The sequence below is a fragment of the Castor canadensis genome, chromosome X (genome assembly GCF_047511655.1).
Source record: "Castor canadensis chromosome X, mCasCan1.hap1v2, whole genome shotgun sequence".
In the NCBI taxonomy this organism is placed as follows: Eukaryota; Metazoa; Chordata; class Mammalia; order Rodentia; family Castoridae; genus Castor; species Castor canadensis.
Window position 1 is genome coordinate 108621370 of NC_133405.1, and position 19692 is coordinate 108641061.

General features: G+C 35.9%; 1 protein-coding gene across 1 annotated transcript in view; it reads left to right on the forward strand.

Moving 5' to 3' along the window:
* Positions 1–19692, forward strand: part of Prrg1 (proline rich and Gla domain 1) — a 110001-nt gene that overhangs the window by 33317 nt on the left and 56992 nt on the right. The window contains exon 2 of the mRNA XM_074064196.1: positions 10834–10883. Within this exon, the coding sequence (XP_073920297.1) occupies positions 10874–10883 (10 nt within the window). The 5' untranslated portion in view covers positions 10834–10873. The remainder of the gene's footprint in view (positions 1–10833; positions 10884–19692) is intronic.

Here is a 19692-nt window from a genome sequence, read left to right on the forward strand (position 1 = left end):
TGGAACACAGGCTCAATATGGTTGACAATAATTAATTGATAGGATTTTGAATGTTCCCAACACAAAGAAATGATTTATGTTTGAGGTGATTGATAGACCAATCATCCCAATCACACATTATATACATGTATTGATATGTCACACTGTATCCCACAAATATTTGTAATTATTATGTGTCTACTATCAATTTAAAGAAATATGATATGGGTTTGTAGTGGTGAGAATGGAAAGACTGGGATCGAGTATTAGAACAAAGGAAGTAAGTAGGTCTTACTGATTGGTTATGTTAGATTCAGCCTTGGATATCTTCAACCTTTGTAATGGAGATTTTACTACTTTCCCTAAAATGAAAACAATTTGTATTAGTGAGTTTGGGCTATCTGAAACTGGGTAACTTATAAACAGTAGAAATGTATTACAGTTGTGGAGCCTAGAAAGTCCCAAGATCCAGACACCAGCAGACTCATTGTTTCTGGAGCACTCATTCTCTACTTCAAAGGTGGTACTTTCTCACTGCATCCTCACATGGTAAAAGGGGTTGAGGAGCTCCCTCAAGTCTCTTTTATTAAGGACACTAATCCCGTTCATAAGAGTGAAGTCCAAAGACCCCAGTACCATATGAATTTTGTGGGGATACTAATATTCAGATTATAACATAACCCATAAGTAGTAGAATTAAGAAATATGGGTATATATACCTAGTATGGAGCCAGTAGTGAGAATGAATGTACATTCAGCTACATGTAACAATATTGGATGGATCTCTATACAAACAAGTTGTTCAGCAAAAGAAGCTACATTCAAAACAGTATATACCATGATTCCATTTATGTGAACATAAATGTTATCTATGATGTAAGAAATCAGACTAGTGGTTACAAGTGCCTGCCATGTCTATCCTCACCCTGCTAATTCCAAGTACAGGGTTTACACTATCACTATCACTACTACCATGACTCCTACAGTGTCAAAGATCCTATTCTTCCAGGCCTATGCTCAAGGAAGGTTGCAAGGATGGCTATAATGAAGGTATTGTTAATATAAATTTGTGGAGAAGCTAATGTACGTATATAGTAGAGATAATATTTGATTTTAGGTCTGAAGTATTTCAGATGGTAGCAAACTATCCAATGGTAGTTATTCTTAGACATTTGAAATTGTGGAATTCAGGGGGAAAGTCAGGGCTGGATGTATACATTTGTGTTTTATTGGAATGGAAGTGATAATTGAAACATTACCGTGGATAAAACAAACTTGCTGTTAGGAAATACAGATGACTTCACTAAGTGATTTATAGGGCATCTAGATTGTTTGATGTAGCTTTCAGTGATTCTTATTCACTGAGGTATTTCTATAATTTAACATGATTTATTTAGATGTTATACCATTATCTTTAATATTTTATCATACACTTGAAATTTAAGATCCATAGTCATATAAAATTAATATCTCCCACTTGAAAGTTATTATAGAATTTTTAAACTGTTGTTATTGATGTTGCTGTATCATTGTGTTTCAATAATACTTACGCTGAGCTTCCTTGTATTTCTCTTGACTTGTTGACTTATGAAAATTCAGTAAGTCATTTCCTTGTGTACACCGGGGATTAGCAAATAATGGCTTGCTGCCTGATTTTGTATAGCCATGAACCAAGAATGATTTTTACACTTTTATTTTTTATGTGTTTTGAAAGTATAGACAAGAAGTTTATTAAGAGGAAGAGCAAAGCTCCCACATGAAACAGGGAGGGGTCTGGAGCTGGTTGCCACTATACTTTTAAGTGGCTGGAAAATATTAAAAGAATATTCCATGATGTAAAAATTACATAAAATTCAGATTTTACTGTTTTAAAATAAAGCTTTATTAAAAGATAGCCTCATACAAATTGGCTTCAGAGGCTGCTTTCATATCATAAAAGCAGAATTTAACAGTTGTGACAGAGACTCTCAAAGTCTAAAGTATTTACTCTGGCCCTTTATAGAAAAAGTCTGCTAAACCCTGGTGTATACTAACTGCTGTGTAATTAGTAAACTAGTGAAAGACAGTATCAAAACATCAGAAGTACAGCCAAGTGTTCATGCCTATATTCTCAGGGAGGCTGAAGCAGGAGGATTATAAATTCAAGATTAACCTGGGCTATATAGCAAGATTCTATGTCACAACAACAACCACCACCAGTTCTGGTATACTCCTATAATCCCAGCTAGAAGGCAGAGATGGAAGGATCACAGTCTGAGGCTAGTCTCAGGCAAAAATCTAAAAATAACTAAAGCAAAATAAATAAGTAAATAAAAAGGCTGGGGCATGGCTGGAGTGGTAGAATGCTTGCCTAGCAAGCTTAAGGCACTGAGTTCAAACCTCAGTAACACCAAAAAAATCAGAAGTGGTTGCCTTACAGTTTTCTCCTTCATATATACCACTATTTAACATGTTATATATTTTGTTTAAATAAATAGGCACAGAAATAATTATATTTATTCCTCTCTAGATTGCAACCTTCATAAGGTCAGGGATTTTTGTCTGTTTTGTTTATTGCTGCATCCCCAGAACTAGGCATATAGCAGATACACAATGCATGTTTGAGTAGACACACAATATATGTTGAATTGAAAACATGAGCATGTTAATTTTGCTATACTCAAATCCGAGGATGACTGGAAAACAGACTGAAATAGTGTCCTTTCTTAATTTGCATAATTTATCTTGCTTTGTGCCACAGACTGTAGTAAGTAAGTATCTTAAAATTCAGCAGTAATTCATACCATTTTGGTGTTGCTGCCTGGTGAGGAACCACATGTCTAAATAGTTATATATTAATTTTTAAAGTATCTGATAATGTTATATTTAATGTTATAGTCTATTTTTTTAAAATTTAATTATATTAAGATGAACTATTCACATATGACATATATCTGTATCTCAAACTTTTATATCAGTTATTGTTTTATACATTGATAATGGGCCTGGGAAAGTGAATGGCTTATAGGAAGTATCTAAAGGTAAGGGAATAGACTGCTTTGTTTGCAGGGGTATTGTTTACTGGGTTTGCACTGTCTTTAGAAGAGAAATACAAATGCTTTACCAGACAGTAAAGCTTTGTATGACTTCACCATTTGTCTCTATTGCTAATCTTCTCTCTTGTTTGCCATGATGAAGTCAAATTGAATCTCTTTAAATTCCTTTTATCAGCTTAAGTTCCTTTATTTGACTTTAGAAACTATTATGAGTCTCCTGTAGACTCTAAGCTCTATTATGGCAGGATCACAAACTCCCCAATATTTAGCAAAAAGCAAAGTTACTGAAATGTAATAAGCATTAAGTAAATATTTGTTGGATGATTACATATATGACAAACAGCACTGAACTTGGTTCCAGAAGCCCTGTGTTAAGACACTGAAACGTATTCTGAATCTTGATCTGTATGCCAGTTACACAGATACTGTGTTAGTTAGCTGTTCTTCATTGTGACAGAGTATCTGAGAAAATCAATTTAAAAGTAGATTTATTTTGGCTCACAGTCAGAGGTTTCAGTCATTGGTCACTTGGCTCTGCTGTTTCTGGGCCTGTGGTGAGGCAGAGCATCATTGTGGAAGGGCATGGAGAAGGAAAGCTGCACACTTCATGGCAGCCAGGAAGCAAGAGAAAGTAAAGAACAGATCAGGGACAAGGTACACCCTTCCAGGGCACAACCCCTAGTAACTTATTTCCTCCAACTAGGCTCTACCTCCTAAGTTTCCACTACCTCCCAGCAGTGGAACCTAGCCACTTGACAACCAAGCCTTTGGCATATGACGTTTGAGAACATTTCAGATCTAAATTATAATAAGTATCTTTGTGAAAAACCATCAAGTTTTAATATTAGCACTTTTGATGTTAATATATTGAGAAGTTATAAAACAATCTCCAGATGGTCCTACTTACTATCTGAACATGAAGAAGTTGATTTCTCTGCAATTTTATCAGTCATCAATATGTATTATTGCACCTACCTCATAGGGTTGTTCTGAGCACTAGTGAGACAACACAAATGAAACGGGCATTTCATAAGAGATACAAACACATATTGTGGAATCTTTATTATTTAAGGAAAGATACAGAAGTGAAGTTTCCAAAGGCCTAGTAAAATAAACCTTATATGTATAGAACAGCCCTACAGTAGCTGAAGAGAGCTATGGCCTTAAGAGATCCTAGACCTAAAATGATGATGATGATGATGGTAATGGGACATGAATGTATATGGGTGGGTGACTGGGGAGAATCAGCAGGAGGGGGAAACGGGGAAAGGAAAGGATACTGAGGGGTGAAGAGAATTGAAGTACACTGCAAATATACATATGAAGATGGCATAATGAAACCCACCAAACACTGTTCCAAAGAGTAGGGAAGAGTGAAAGGGGGAAATGGGAATATAATGGAGGGGTGAGCTTGCTCAAGATACACTGTACACATGTGTGAAATTATCACAATGAAATCCCATTATATTATTAATGTATGATAAATCAAAAACAAAAAAAAATCACTGAACTAAAAATAAAATAGAGATGCCATGAGAAGAGAATGGATTCCAGGGATGCCTCATCTCTAGGGTATGCCACAGGGCCCTTAGGCCTTCTCACCTTTAAAAATTAGAAGGGCCTTGGTGTTTGGGGAAGAGCTAGAGATTAAACTGGTAACTGCTTAGCTAGGGTGGCCAGAGGTTAATGTAATGATTCATCGAAGCACAGTGAAGACCAGTGAAATGATTGAGCTACCTAACAAGCCATGAGAGAGCCATGTGGTTGAAAAGCAAAGCCAACATGGAAGTGCTTCTCTACAAATTAAAATGTAGCCTGCAGTGTTTTGAAACTAATAAAAGAACCAACTATAATTGAATCTCAGAGGATTACTAGAAGACTACCAGGAATACAAGCTTCTAATATGATTATCACAGGAAGGCTGTAAGAGATATCAAAGATGGCATAGCAAGCTCTTAAAGAATTGGGAGTGCACATTCCAAACTTAAGTAGTTATTGCAGTTAAAGCTAAAACTTAAAAATCAAAATTTCAAATTTTAGCTCATTAAATATATATATTATATATATGATATATATTATACTACCCTTTGTCTTAAGTAGTGATAGTTACACCTAATGTGTTGAACCAGATTGACCAGCTAAAAAATAAACCACAAGAACCAAATTGACCCAAGATATTTTTTGGGAGGGGAGAAAAAAAAAGCCAAACTTTTGTTAACATCCTCACAGGTTCTACTTACTCATATCAAAACTATTATAGCTGTTCTTATTTACCCCCCAGTCCAGGCCTATGAGGTTAGAGCTATCGTTTAATAACTCCAGTATAGTTGAAGAAACCAAGGCTTGCCCAAGGTCAGATAGCTAGTAGTTGGGAAGTCAGGCTGCAGATTCAGGTATGAGTGGTGGCAAAGCCCATGCTCTGACCTGTTGTTTGAACTCTCCAGGGTGTATACAGCCTGTTATTTAAAATGGCATGCTTGACTATAGTCATTACTTCACTATTTATATATCTACCAAGATAGGTATATCAAAATATCTTTACACCTAAAGATATAGAACTGGAAAAAAAACTGTAGTCCAAAAGTTCAGACTGTAAACTAAACAAAAAATCTTGACACATTTCTCAAAAAAGATAGAGCTTCTAAAAATTAGACAAAATATGATGTAAACTCTATTATTGTTCCAAACTGAGGAAATTTTAGCCCACCAATTAAGTAGTATATGAAACTTGTCTGGTGTTTTGTCTGGTCATTCAATTGATGTTCAAACTACTGAGTATTATAAAATGGTGTTTGTTATCTGCTGAACTGAAATGATAGGAGGTCCTAAAATATTTATGTAGATTAGCCTGGATCCCTATGTAAAACATAGTGTATACTTTGCAAAACTTGACCTGTACTTTGAGATTCATGTTCCTCTTTATAGTTCCTTGACAGTTTTAGTAGCACTGGGCTCCTAATAACATTGATGTTAGTGTACTCTACCTAAGCACTATACTAAACAGTATATTTCTGCATGGTCAAGTTATTGTTTCTAAATTATATAACTCCCAAGGAAGTCAGGAACATCTTAGCTCACAAGTTTTAAAGGGACCTGGTACTATAAACCTGCCCAGTACCAGCATGACTTCTATGTATAAGACATACATCCATATTTTTAAAAATACTGAGAACTATAAACTGGTAACTCCTACTTGAATATACTAAGAGTATTTTTTTTTCATTTTTCTTTTATTATTCATATGTGCATACAAGGCTTGGTTTATTTCTCCCCCCTGCCCCCACCTCCTCCCTTACCACCCACTCTGCCCCCTCCCTCTCCCCCCACCCCCTCAATACACAGCAGAAACTATTTTGCCCTTATTTCTAATTTTGTTGTAGAGAGAGTATAAGCAATAATAGGAAGGAACAAGGGTTTTTGCTGGTTGAGATAAGGATAGCTATACAGGGCATTGACTCACATTGATTTCCTGTGCGTGTGTGTTACCTTCTAGGTTAATTCTTTTTGATCTAACCTTTTCTCTAGTTCCTGGTCCCCTTTTCCTATTGGCCTCAGTTGCTTTTAAGGTATCTGCTTTAGTTTCTTTGCATTAAGGGCAACAAATGCTAGCTAATTTTTTAGGTGTCTTACCTATCCTCACCCCTCCCTTGTGTGCTCTCGCTTTTATCATGTGCTCATAGTCCAATCCCCTTGTTGTGTTTGCCCTTGATCTAATGTCCACATATGAGGGAGAACATACGATTTTTGGTCTTTTGGGCCAGGCTAACCTCACTCAGAATGATGTTCTCCAATTCCATCCATTTACCAGCGAATGATAACATTTCGTTCTTCTTCATGGCTGCATAAAATTCCATTGTGTATAGATACCACATTTTCTTAATCCATTCGTCAGTGCTGGGGCATCTTGGCTGTTTCCATAACTTATACTAAGAGTATTATCTGTAGTATTCTGTCACTGGATTGTAAGGAAGGACTAACAAAGCAGACAATTTGTCTTCTCTTGCCACTGTTTCTCTAAAGCATGGGGTTTCTCAATCTTGACACTATTGATATTTTGGACTGGATAATTTTTTTTGTTGTGTGAGGATGCTGTTTGCACTGTAGGATGTTTTGCAGTATCCCTAGCCTCAACCTACTAGATGCTTGGAGCATGCCTTCTTAGTTATGACAAACAAAAATATTTCCAGACACTGCCAAATGTTCCCTTGGGGGAAAATTATCCCTCACTAAGAACTACTGTCCTGCCAGTACCTGGCAAATAAAAGACATTCACCAAATATTTTTAGATGGACTAAAGACAAGAATGAACAGTGTTCTATAAGATGCATTGCTTGTGATAAGCTATGCATATGTAGTGGAACCTGGAAAAATTCCTAGTACTTGTAATAGTTATACACATTTTAAATGCATTAGAGAAATGTATAACACATCCAAGCCATGATTTTGCATACTATTTTTCAGGACAAGGCTAAAGTGGATACTGAAGTTTAAAAAAAGTAAGTTAATTGGAAGAACATTAAGTAATGTAGATAATAAATGCATTTTGTGAAAATCATAACGTTGATTAAGGTGGCATGTGAATAACTGGAACTTGAAGCCCTCATCTATACTAAGGGAAACTTAGGCAAAAATGATGTGTCCTGAACATGCTTAATATGAGACCACTGGTATTCTCATTGGGAATGGTCTAGTGCCTGCATAGACTAGATACAGATATAGACCCTTCAGGAATTAGGCAGTCTGATAAGATACTATAAGATAGGCACATCTGTGTGAAATATGACCTAAGCTCCATATTATATGAGAGTTCAAAAGGAAAAAGAGATTATTTCTTGCTCAGGTAATGAGGGAAGGCTTTACTACTGATACTGAAGGATGGATGGAATTTTTGTAGTAGTATATAATGCAGAGGAAATGAGCACAGACAGAATTGGAACAATTCAAAGCATATTTGAGGGATGAGTAGAGCTGGTTTAGCAGGGGTGTAGTGTAACTTTTAAGGAAAGCAGAACTTGAATGTAGAGGGTGATTACTACTAGATTGGGTAAATCCATGGAACAGTGATGATTTTTATTTAGATGTCTTAATGTCTGGTCAAAAGCTGCTTTGTTATTGTTTTTAAGTATATTTCCATTGCTTTAGAAGTAATGTTCAATTTGGGATGGGGACCTGACTGAGAATCAAGATTGATGAATACTTCTACTTCCAGAAGTGTAAACCCTAACGTGCCCTACACATAACACACACACATACACACATTCTCACCAACCAAAAGAAGGGACTACAGTCAAAAGCAGCAGGACTTCAGAGTGGAAAAGGCAAGCTAAACTCTGGCACAGAAAAAGCAGCAGAGATACAACCTAGGACTGGGAGAACTGGGATTTGGAGTGATATGGGTAATAGGCATGAACCCTATTATCTCTAGAAAGGAAACCGTCTTCTTTAAAAACAAAATTCTCATCTTTGGAGGTTTATTACTGGAAGGCTAGATGAAGTGGGTGACCAGTAGTATTGACTTTTGCCTCCTCAAATTTCCTTTCACTTTAGTTGCCAGAACTATCTTCTTGAAATCCAAATTTAGCTACATGTCTCCTTTGCTCAACACTTTCATGTCTTCTGATTTGTAATGGATTATACTTTACTGTATGACTTTATTATGTTTTTTCCTGGAGTGAGAAAGGTTTTGTAATTCTGTTTAGATAATGATTGTTTTATTTATATGTTTGGGAGGGGTTTACAGTTAAAACTCAGATAATATTTGGGTAGAGTGAAGGAGGACCTTCTTGTAAATATATGTAAAAGTTCTAGTTCTTTCCTAAAGCCTTCCCAGAATAGCTTCATCCGAATGGTCAGAGGGGGTCTCTGAACTTCAACTCTGGTTCCTGTATTTGGGTTTCTGATTGTGTATCCAGGATGCCTTAAGGAGAAAACCTAGTGGGTGAGACTACTGCCCTCCACTCTAATTCAACGAGAAGAGTTTTGTACCAACCCATTTTATAAATTGGTGTTCTGAAGATGATTTTTTTTTAGTGGGACTGAGGTTTGAACTCAAGTCTTCATGCTTTGCAAAGCAGGCAATCTACTGCTTGAGCCACACTCCAGTCCATTTTGCTCTGGTTATTTTGGAGATGGGGTCTCATGAACTTTCTGCCCTTGCTGGCCCTGAACCACAATCCTCCTGATCTCAGCCTCCCATGTAGATAGTATTACAGCTTGCAGACAATTTTTTAAAAAAATGTATTAGTATAAATTAATTGTACAAAGGGGTTTCAATGTGGTATTTACAAACATGCATATAATGTACTTTGATAAAATTCACCTCATTTATATGATTCTTTCTTGACTTTGAGGGCCACCTGCTGCTTTTAATGAAAGGTGAAGTGACAAGAATTTTTCTGAGACTCTAGCCCCCTTATTTCTTGATTCACTTTGTGTTAATTTTGTTCCATATAATTGATACCTTACTAGAAAAGAATCACATTTCAGAGCTGCAAGAAACTTTAGCAGATATCCTGTTCAGTTTCCGAAAATAAGCTCCAAAGAATAGGACTCCTGAGAAATGTTGTTTACGACAACAACAAAAAATGGTTTTTTTTTCCCTAGTTTACACATTAGCATTTTAAAGACTGAAAAGTCTTATAATAAGGAAACCTGTGTAGTCTTAAGTCAGCATTTCCTACATTTATTTGATCAAAGAAAACATCTTTTGACATCCTGTAAAGTATACTTTGAGAAACATTCATATGTTCAGCCCCCCCTTTTGCAAAGAACTTGAAATAGAAAATGATTTATCTAGTGTCACATAGTTAGATATCAGGTCTCAATCTGGTATTTATTCCTTGTTTGTCCCCCTGCCTGCTTAACTTGAAGTAGGTTGTAAGTTATTATTCTAGATAAGGTTTTTATCTTACAGATTTACCTCTCAGGTACTTAGTTCCTTATTGGGAACATGACAAATGACTGGTAAATGTATGGTAGCATGGTAACTTTATCATTGAAACTTGTAAGAAAATGAACCATTATGGTATGATTTAGTTTCTTCTTATTTATTTATTTATTTATTTTTGATGCACTGGGGTTTGAACTCAGGGCCTCACACTTGCTAGGCAGGCACTCTTACTACTTGAGCCACTCTGCCAGCCAATGAATTAGTTTCAGTATATGCATATTTCATCTTGTATAAGCACAATTGCTGATCCCCCATGCACATCCTCCATCTATAATTGCGATTCATGATTTTCTTTTGTTTTTCCAAAGTTTCTGTTGTCAGTAGTTCATGGTCATTGATTCAGACTGTTTATTGGGAATGATTCTGTGGACTGCTTTGCCTCAGGGATAAGTTGATTAGGGGTGCTGCTGTTTGACACCATTGAAGAAAATGTTACACTGTAAAGGGTATTGGATTTGTCACAGAATGATATCGAAGTGAAGGCAAGGACAAGCAAGCTAATAACATTCTAGCTTGGTTATTAACATTGGGCCTTTGGTATTTTTGTCTGCCATTTTTTATTGATATCACTGCCTTCCTATAAGATAAAAACATGACCAATTTGATGACTTTTATTTGGCAAGGGCAGCAACTAATACAAGATAAAGGTCATAGTAATTCAATATAGAGCCCATGGTTTTCAGAATACTGTGTGTCTGTCCTTTGAGGTTAGATATCTATGACAGAGAAAACATTTTTATAAGGGAGCAAGATAGAATGCACTGAAATGAAATGCTTACATTGACCACATCAGCTGTAATGGAGCTTATCTGATGTGGTGACAACTCAGCCTCTGTGAATCTGACTATGTGTGTGTTCTGTTTTGTACAGGGGATCAACATCCAGGACCTGCCAGAGGCCACAAGAAAACATGGGGAGGGGTGAGTTTCCCTTCTCGTTTAAGTGATATAGACTTCTCTCCACATTAATCCTCTATAGCAAGGAAATTAAATTTACAATTCAAATTATGTTTGTGGATACCTCAATTGTATTTCCTGTTGGTGCTAGAAAGATTTTGTCTGAAGCAAGGCTGTGGAAAGAAAGACCCAACATACCACGTGGTGCTCAGTGGGTCATTTATTTTCTTCTGCTTTTTTGTGGATCTTTCCTAGTTCAGAGAGAGCTCAAACTTGATAACTATATAAACCTGCATAAATCCCAACTTATTTACAATTCTTAGCAAAGTTACCCATATGCTTTGATAGTTTCTGAGTTTAGGTAATAGTAACACAAGCAAACAAAAAAGGTTCTACTATGCAACCAAGGACAGTAGTAAAATATTCATTTTTGAGGTTGATTTGAGGTTTGGTTTCCATTAAAATGTGAAAACCCAGTATTAAGAACGATTAAGTGAATTATTTGTGCTTATTTTTGCTTTCTGAGCAGGCTGTTTATGGCCAGTGGACAATAGAGAAATTTAAGATCATTTCATTGTTAATATTAATTAGCCATCACAGCAACTTCATAAATAATTCTAATCAGTGTGGATCATAAAATCAGAGTGTTTTAAAGGACCTTAGAGGAAAATTTTGTGTTGTATAGTATAGTGAGAGAAGTACCAGACAGAGTCAGAAGGTTTGAATTCAAGTTCTATATCTATCACTTCAGTCAAATCTCAGAGCTTCCCTAAACTTTTTTGTTCATTTCTAAGGTGGGATTAATGCATCATGTACTTCCAGCTTCAGGAGGTTGTGGTTGGCATAGTGTGACAATACATGTGAGTGTTTTGAGAAATCCAAAGTATAGTGGAATAAAGCAGTGGTTTTGGCTCATTGCTGTCCTTATTGAGTAAGTATATCTTTATTGGTTCTTTTAATGGTTGAAATGAAGTTATTTCACCAGATGCTTCTGTAGGTAACAGGGCTTGGGGTAGGGTTGTTCAAGTAACTGAAAGTTCCACCTTATGAGAATGTGCCTTGGTAGGCAGCCCCAAGATTATGGCTCAGCCATGGAAATTATATTCATGAACCTTGTTGAGTCAGCTTTTGCTCCTGTTTTCTCCAGAGCTTCTCTTGAAAACTGATTTGCCAGAAGGATTCTGGTTCTTTCCAAAGCTTCACAAAATATGCCAATCTCTGATGGCTCAGTAATTTTAACAATAAGTAAAAATTTTAAGTAAACTGGTTACTGTTCTGGGACTAATCCATACCATGCTCAGTCCTAACGTCAGCTGTTAATGGAAGCTTCCAGAGTATCTCACTGTGGCTTGGTCCTTACCCAATCCCAAATAAAAACTTCAGACAGATTTGGAGAAAGTAGTGGTTGTTGTATGCCACCATAGCCATATGGAAAATAGAGCTGCATTGAGAGAAGAAACCCATTCTTTCTTGTTTCCTCTTTTATTTTCAGACTGATCGTCAGTCACTAGCAAAGGCATTATTAGGTGCTTACTTCAAAAGATGCCTCAGCAAGTATTTGTTCAAATGGTCAATTAATAGAGTTCCTGCTAAAGAAAAGGGCAAGATAATGTAATCTGCAAAGATGGGCATGTTTCCAACCTGGAGATGAGATAAGGGAGGTGCTCTACGTAATGCTGCTTTTACAAATGTGGACGCGCATGATAGCAGCATTTTGATTGCTTGTGGTGACTACTTTGAAAGCATTCTTAATATTGTGAATATCAAAGAGAACTATCCTTTATTCTCCAAGCTTTGCTTAGTTTGCCTGATTACATTTAATTGCTGACACTGTTGGTAAAAAAAAAAAAAACAGGGATGCTGCTGTGCTCATTTTCCTCTTTTCTGGTGCTGTACAATGAAGTTTTTACTGGATTTGGCAAAGATTCTCCCATACAGAGCTCGATGCGTTGTACAAAGGGACACAAAAGGAAGTATTCAAAAGATAGGGCACCAGACTCATTACATGAATTAAGGATCCCTGAAAACAAAGAACAGGAAAATTGTACAGTTTGGGTAAGGAATTAGAATTGAGGTGAATTTATTTTAGTATTCTTTGATAAGGATGAAAAATTATTTATAAATATGTGTTAGAAGAATTAGCCTCTTACTTAGGTAACATGAAAGTTTATAAACAAATCTAAATCTTAAAAGGGGGGGATGAGAAATAGACTTGTGTATTTAATTTCTTATTAAGCCACCACCAATTCCCATTGTGTATGGCTTTAAAATCCCATTTACTATATATGAAGCATAAGCCAGGGCTTACTATTTAGAGCTCTTAAGAATCTGTGATTATTTTGATATTAATAAGTATCTGTAGAGTAGTTCATAACTCACAAATGTTTCCTTTACATTTTCTTACTTGAGTTGTAAGAAAACCTTATTATATAAAATGCAGACAAAAATCTTCATTTACATATTATAAAACTGAGACTAATAAGAGAAAGTCCTATCTTTATTCCACAGCCTAAAAATAACCAAAATACAGAAATAGGTCTTCTTATGTCATATTGAGTTTTTCTTTTCTTTTCATAATCTGTATTCTGAATATGCTAATCATCACGCAAAGTTGATGAAAAACAGGAGCCCTTGGTTGCTGTGAGAGTTGTCGAGGAAATTATTTTCTAAGATCTATAATAATGTTCATATATCATAGGGAAGTGGACAGCAGGCAAAAGGAAATAGCTCAGTGTCGATAAGCATTTATGGTAACAGCTGAAACACATGTGTATCAGATAGTGAGGTTCTCCAAAGATAAAAATCCTTTTAGCAACAATAATCTATAGCTACAGTAATTCAAAGTCAGCAGCACTAATTGGCACTGATCATAGTAGATATCAAGATAATTCAGAAGCTTGGCTGTACACATCCCACAAGGGAAGGTGCCGAGAGGAAGAGACTTGACGTTGCTTACTTGGTCTACATGAAGGTCGCTCTTTTCAACTGATGAAATTTTATCTCTGTGCCTTTTCTTGTCACAAAAAATATAATGCATCATTGGAACATCAACACAGTATGAGACGACAAGGTGAGATTTTGGTTCAGAAAAGAATGACATATATATGTATAATTATATCTAAAATTCTAGTAAAGAATTAACATTCTCACAGAGAAGAGAATGTCATATTATAAGTGTGTATATATAGGCTCATAAAGTACTATGTACATAACAGTAGAAATCTTAGTTATCTTTAGGTGAAACTTAATGCTTTCTTCTACCTTTCCATCTCTCCCCTGAGCAAGTAGTATATTTAAGACAAAAATGATAAAAGGCTCAGTAATTCCACTAAGTATTGTCTTTACCCACAAAGCAACTCTGGGGTGTTTCCTTGTTAAAATAATTCTGGGATTATTGCTTTTATCATAATGTTTGAATAGAATTTTATTTTAAAAAATATATCTGCTGTTCATATGATTTTTTTCTACCTCAAAACATACTTGCCACATCTTTTAAGTCCTTCAGTAGCAATCTGTGGTATGTATCAATTACTGATGGCTAATTTACTCTTTTCAGCTTAAGAGCCGAGCTTCTGAAAGAAGTTGATCATGATGCCTCAATAATAGCAAGCCACAGATGCTCCTACCCTTCCTTTACCAACATAGGAATAATAGCCATGAATCTTCAAAAGGATTAATTTTTCTTTGTTGCATTAAAAACAGTATATCTGGAATGGCTAAATTATTATAAGCAGACAGGTCTTACTTGGGGAATGTAATTAGAATGAAACTATGAAGATAACTTACCATTTTTCTGTTTCTCCTCTTCCAATATTTTAGTCTTTGGAAACAATTCAAACGGTTAGGCAATTAACAGAGTTCGAAGTTTAGAAGAAAATTTTAGGTCTATAAAATTTTAATCTGAAAAGTCCATTTTTCTATCTTCATTTTCCTTGTGTAATTGTAACATGCCCTTGATGTTCTGATAGAAATGAATGTATAGTTAAGCCATCAACAGTGGCAGTTCTATAACTTACTGTCTTCATTTCTTAGTGAAACATAGCAGCATAACTCCTTTGGATCTATGGATATGCTTGGCTCCTTTAGCCTAAAGAACCCAGTAATGACCCCAACTAATCAACACTTAGTGTAAGGAAAGGCGGTTTACAGCCACCACAGCAAATCTGTAAGTTCTTTGATTCACTGCTGAAAACTCATTTGAGGCCAATTGTGTGAACTTTAAAACTGAGCATATTTTCAAACAGGGAATGAATCTTCAAATTTACAAGCCTTGTAAAGATACAGTCTCATAATGTAGTGCCTAAATTTATTTGACAGCTCTCTGGTTTATAGTTCAACTAAAGGCATTTATTTAAAGTCAATTAATTATTTCATTTTCTGGACTATATTAGATCTAAGAGTCTCTATTATGGTGATATATTAATGCCTCTGTCATTTGGCTGATGCCACCAATTTATTGTAAACTCTTATCTTCATAATTTTATAACAGTAATACAAATCAGCTTGGGGCTGACTGCTGCCATTGTTTTTTCTGATACAAGTATTTCTGACCAGAAAGAAAGGGGCTCACTATTTAAGAGTGAGGCTACTTTTTAAAATTCATTATAGTGGAGTTTTATCTTTGGTGTAATCACCTCTGCCTTTTAAGGAGAAAGTAACTTTTGGCACATGAGTTTTGAACAGTTTCTTAACCTCAGCACTACTGACATATTTTAACTTGAAGCAAAATTCACATAGCATAGACTTGACCATTTTAAAGTATACACTTCAGTGCTATTCACAATGTTGTACAACCATCTAGTTCCAAAACATTTTTATCAATTGCAAAAGAGACTCCATACTCATTCAACAGTCACTTCTAGTCCTCCCTCCTCCCAGACTCTAGAAGCTTTCTAATCTGTTTTCTGTCTCTATGGGTTTGCCTGTTATGGCTATTTCATATAAATAGAATCATACAATATATGATCTTTATGGCGCATGCTATGTACATATGTGTCTGCTTTTTTCCACTTAGCCTAATGCCTTTTTTTTTGTGATACTGATACTGGGGTTTGAACTCAGGACCTTGTGCTTGCTAGGCAGACACTCTACCAATTGAGCCAGCCTGCAGCCCTTTTGGTCTTTAGTTATGTTCCAGATAGGGCCTCATGCTTTTAAGCCAAGGCAGGCCTGGACCACGGTCCTCCTACTTACATCTCCTATGTAGCTGGGATTAAGCTGGGATTATAGTTGTATATCACCGTGCCCAGTTTTTGTTTTGTTGTTATTGAGATGGCAATCTCTCTAACTTGAGCTGGTCTCGAACTGTAATCCTCTTGATCTCTGCCTTCCAAGTAGCTAGGATTACAGGCATGAGTCACTATACCCAGCAGCATAATGCTTTGGAGTTTATCCATGTTTTATTAGTATTCGTACCTGATCACTTTTATAACTGAATAATATGCCATTGTGTGATTATACCACATTTCATTTATCATCTGTTAATGGCTATTTTCCACTTTTTAGTTATTGTGAATACTGCTGCTGTGAACATTAATGTACAGATTTTTGTTTATCTATCTTCCATTCTTTTGGGTGTACATCTAAGAATGACTGTTGACATTTTGAGTTAGATAACTCTTTGTTGTGAATGTCCTGGACATTGCAGTATATTTAATAGTCCTTGGCCTTGCTCTGCTAGATTCCAGCGACATCCTGCCCTTAAAATTGTGAACAACCAGTTTGTCACATAGTTAGAATCATACAGTATATAGCTTTTTCAGATTGGCTTCTTTCCCTTAGTAATATGCATTTAAGTTTCCTTCATGTTGTCTCATGGCTTTGTAGCTTATTTCTATTCAGCATTAAATAATATTCCATTGTCTGGATGTACTACAGTTTGTCCATTCAGTTAATGAAGGGCATCTTGGTTATTGCTAAGTTTTATCAATTTTGAATACTGCATGAACATCCATGTGCAGGTTTTCCTGTAGACCTAAGTTACTCTTTTTGGTAAATATCAAGTAGACAATGGCTGGATCATATGGTAAGATTATGTTTAGTTTTGTGAGAAACTGTAAAACTTGCTTCCAAAGTGGCTGTACTATTTTTTATTCCCACCAAAAATGAATGAGCGTTCCTCTTGCTCCGTATCCTTGACAATATTTGATGCCAGTGTTCTAGATTTTGGCCATTTTAATAGGTACGCAGTGATATCTCATTATTTTAACGTGAAATTTCCTCATGACATATGCTTTGGAGGATCTTTTCATATGTTCTTTTTTGCCATCTATGTATTTTTTAATGTTTTGTTAAAATCTTTGGTCCACTTTTAATCTAGTTTGGTTTTTTTTTTTTTACTCTTGAGGGTTTTTTGTTGTTGTTTTCGTGGTGCTAGGGTCTGAACTCAGGGCCTCACACTTGCTAGGCAGGTGCTAGGTGCTAGACCACTTGAACCACTCCACCAACCCTTTTTTGTATTGGGTATTTTTGAGATAGGGTCTCGCAAACTATTTGCCCAAGGCTGACTTTGAACCTCGATCCTCCTGATCTCTGCCTCCTGAGTAGCTAGTATTACAGGCATGAACCACCAGTACCAAGCTTACTCTTGAGTTTTAAGAGTTATTTATGCATTTTATATAATAATCCTTTATCACATGAGTATTTTGCAAATACCCAGTCTGTAGTTTGCATTTTCATCCTCTGATGTTATGGTGCTTTTTGTAGAAGTAAGATGAGTCAAAAGGAGAGTAGTGTATGGTTCTGTCTTAGAATAAATCATTTGGTTCTCCACATGTGGTTGTGAAGCATATAATTCTTCTAATGTTTCCAGTGTGGTCTTATATACTCATTGTATTAGGTTGAGCCCTATGAAAATGGTTGGAAGTTATGATTTTAGCCTTCAAAACCTATAATTTCATATGTCTCAGCCAATATAAATGCAACGTGCACAGGGAACCCTTGAGTAAGAGGCTCCTTCCTTCCTTTTCTTTCTTCCTTCTTTTTCTTTCTTTCTTGGTACTGGGTTTAAACTCAGGGCCCCATGCTTGCTAGGCAGGTAATCTACTGCTTGAGCCACTCTGCCACCCTGAGTAAAAGCTTTCTTAAACATTCAGCTCAATGGATTAGAAATGTGTGGACGTCATGGATGGTTAAAGGTTCAATTTGGAAACAAATGGGGTTACAGAATTCTGTGCGTTGCATCAATCCATCATTTGGAATTGATGTACATGTAGGAGCAATAGTAAGAGTGTATTGAAAAACTCATAATCAGTTTGGCTTTTTTGTTATTGTTGTTTTGAGACAGGGTGTCACTATGTTGCCCATGTTGGTCTCAAACTTGGGATCCTCCTGCCTCAGCCTCCTAAGTGCTAGGGATCAATTTGGCTTTAATTATTATTGGACTGTTCTTGTTAAATACTGGTAGCTTCCATTTATTAAAGGCATGTAAGGTTGAGGTCTCCCCACAATCTGGTTATCAAGTTACAACCTAGTCTTAGGCCAAGTTTTGTTATACACATAGATATTTATCAACAAGTTCTGTCATATAACCTATTTTATAAAGTCCATGAAGACAGATTTCTTTTTCCTTTTAGATCCTACCACAATAGCTTAGATGAAAAGTTTATCTGAGGCATATGTGACAGCACTCTAGCAATGGTATTCAGGTAACCCATCCAGTGAGATGAAAGCGACCAAAAATCCTTTTGGTCAGCAGCCTAACAGGGCCTTGTAGTATTCTAGTCTTGGCTACCATTCCTAAGGTTACAAATCGCAGAGCTTTAGATTTGTATATTGTATTCAAATAAAATTTTGAATGCTGCTATCATGCTATCATTTCTAGAGCAAATTTACATATAAGCAACATTAATTTCACCAGTGAAATGTCATTTCTGAAATCCGTGGGCTAACAAAAGCTCTAATTCACTGAAACTCTGTTTCTTAAAACCGTTATGCTCTGTTGTGGGCAGGAGAGAAAGACCGGTGAACATTTTTGTGGCAGCAACCTTTGGAACAGGGCTTTTGGTTAAATATATTATGTGTCCTACTAGGACAATTATGCACACCCAGACTCTAGATTACAGCTGTCGCTGTCATATAGAATTCATATTATATGGTCTTATGTTGCTTATAAGGCAATCACAATAGCATAAAGTTCTGTGTTCAAAGCTGTATTTCACATTCAATGAGTTCTTATCTACCTGCCTTTCTCCCATTAGGTGATGATTATTAGTCAAAGTTATTTCCATATTCCTCCATATGGGACAGAAGTATGACCAGTATAGGTAAGATCCATAAACCCAAAAAGAAATTTTATGGTTTTAACACTAGTAACAGGAGAAATAGCCATCTTTGGAATGGTCCTGTATTGATTACTCCACCTGATTTTCTATTTAACTTTACCAAATTAGGCTGTTAAATTTATACTTGCTTGATTGCTTAGGAAGGATATTGTCCACAGTTCAGAAATATCACATACTAGAATACCATACCTTTATATTGCTAGTAATTTGGCATAATTGTTAATAATGCTATCTGCCATTTTGTGAGGAATTCTTTTTATAAGTAGTTACAAATTTTAAAGCCCCTTGAATGAAAATTTGGCCTTTTATTTTCCTCTGTGGGAGAATCTATTAGGCCATTTCTCTGTATCTCATTTGTCCTTATGAAGATAAAATCATTAGACAAGAGGTATCTGAATATGCAATCTAAAATTTGGCTTTAAAAAAATTGGGTAGTTGGTATCACTCTGGTGGAACCATGTTTGTTTTGTTTTTAAAGAGTATTGGCTTCATAGATACGCATTACGTCTTTTGTCTTCTCTCTTATAGAAATTCATTTCTGGCATATCATC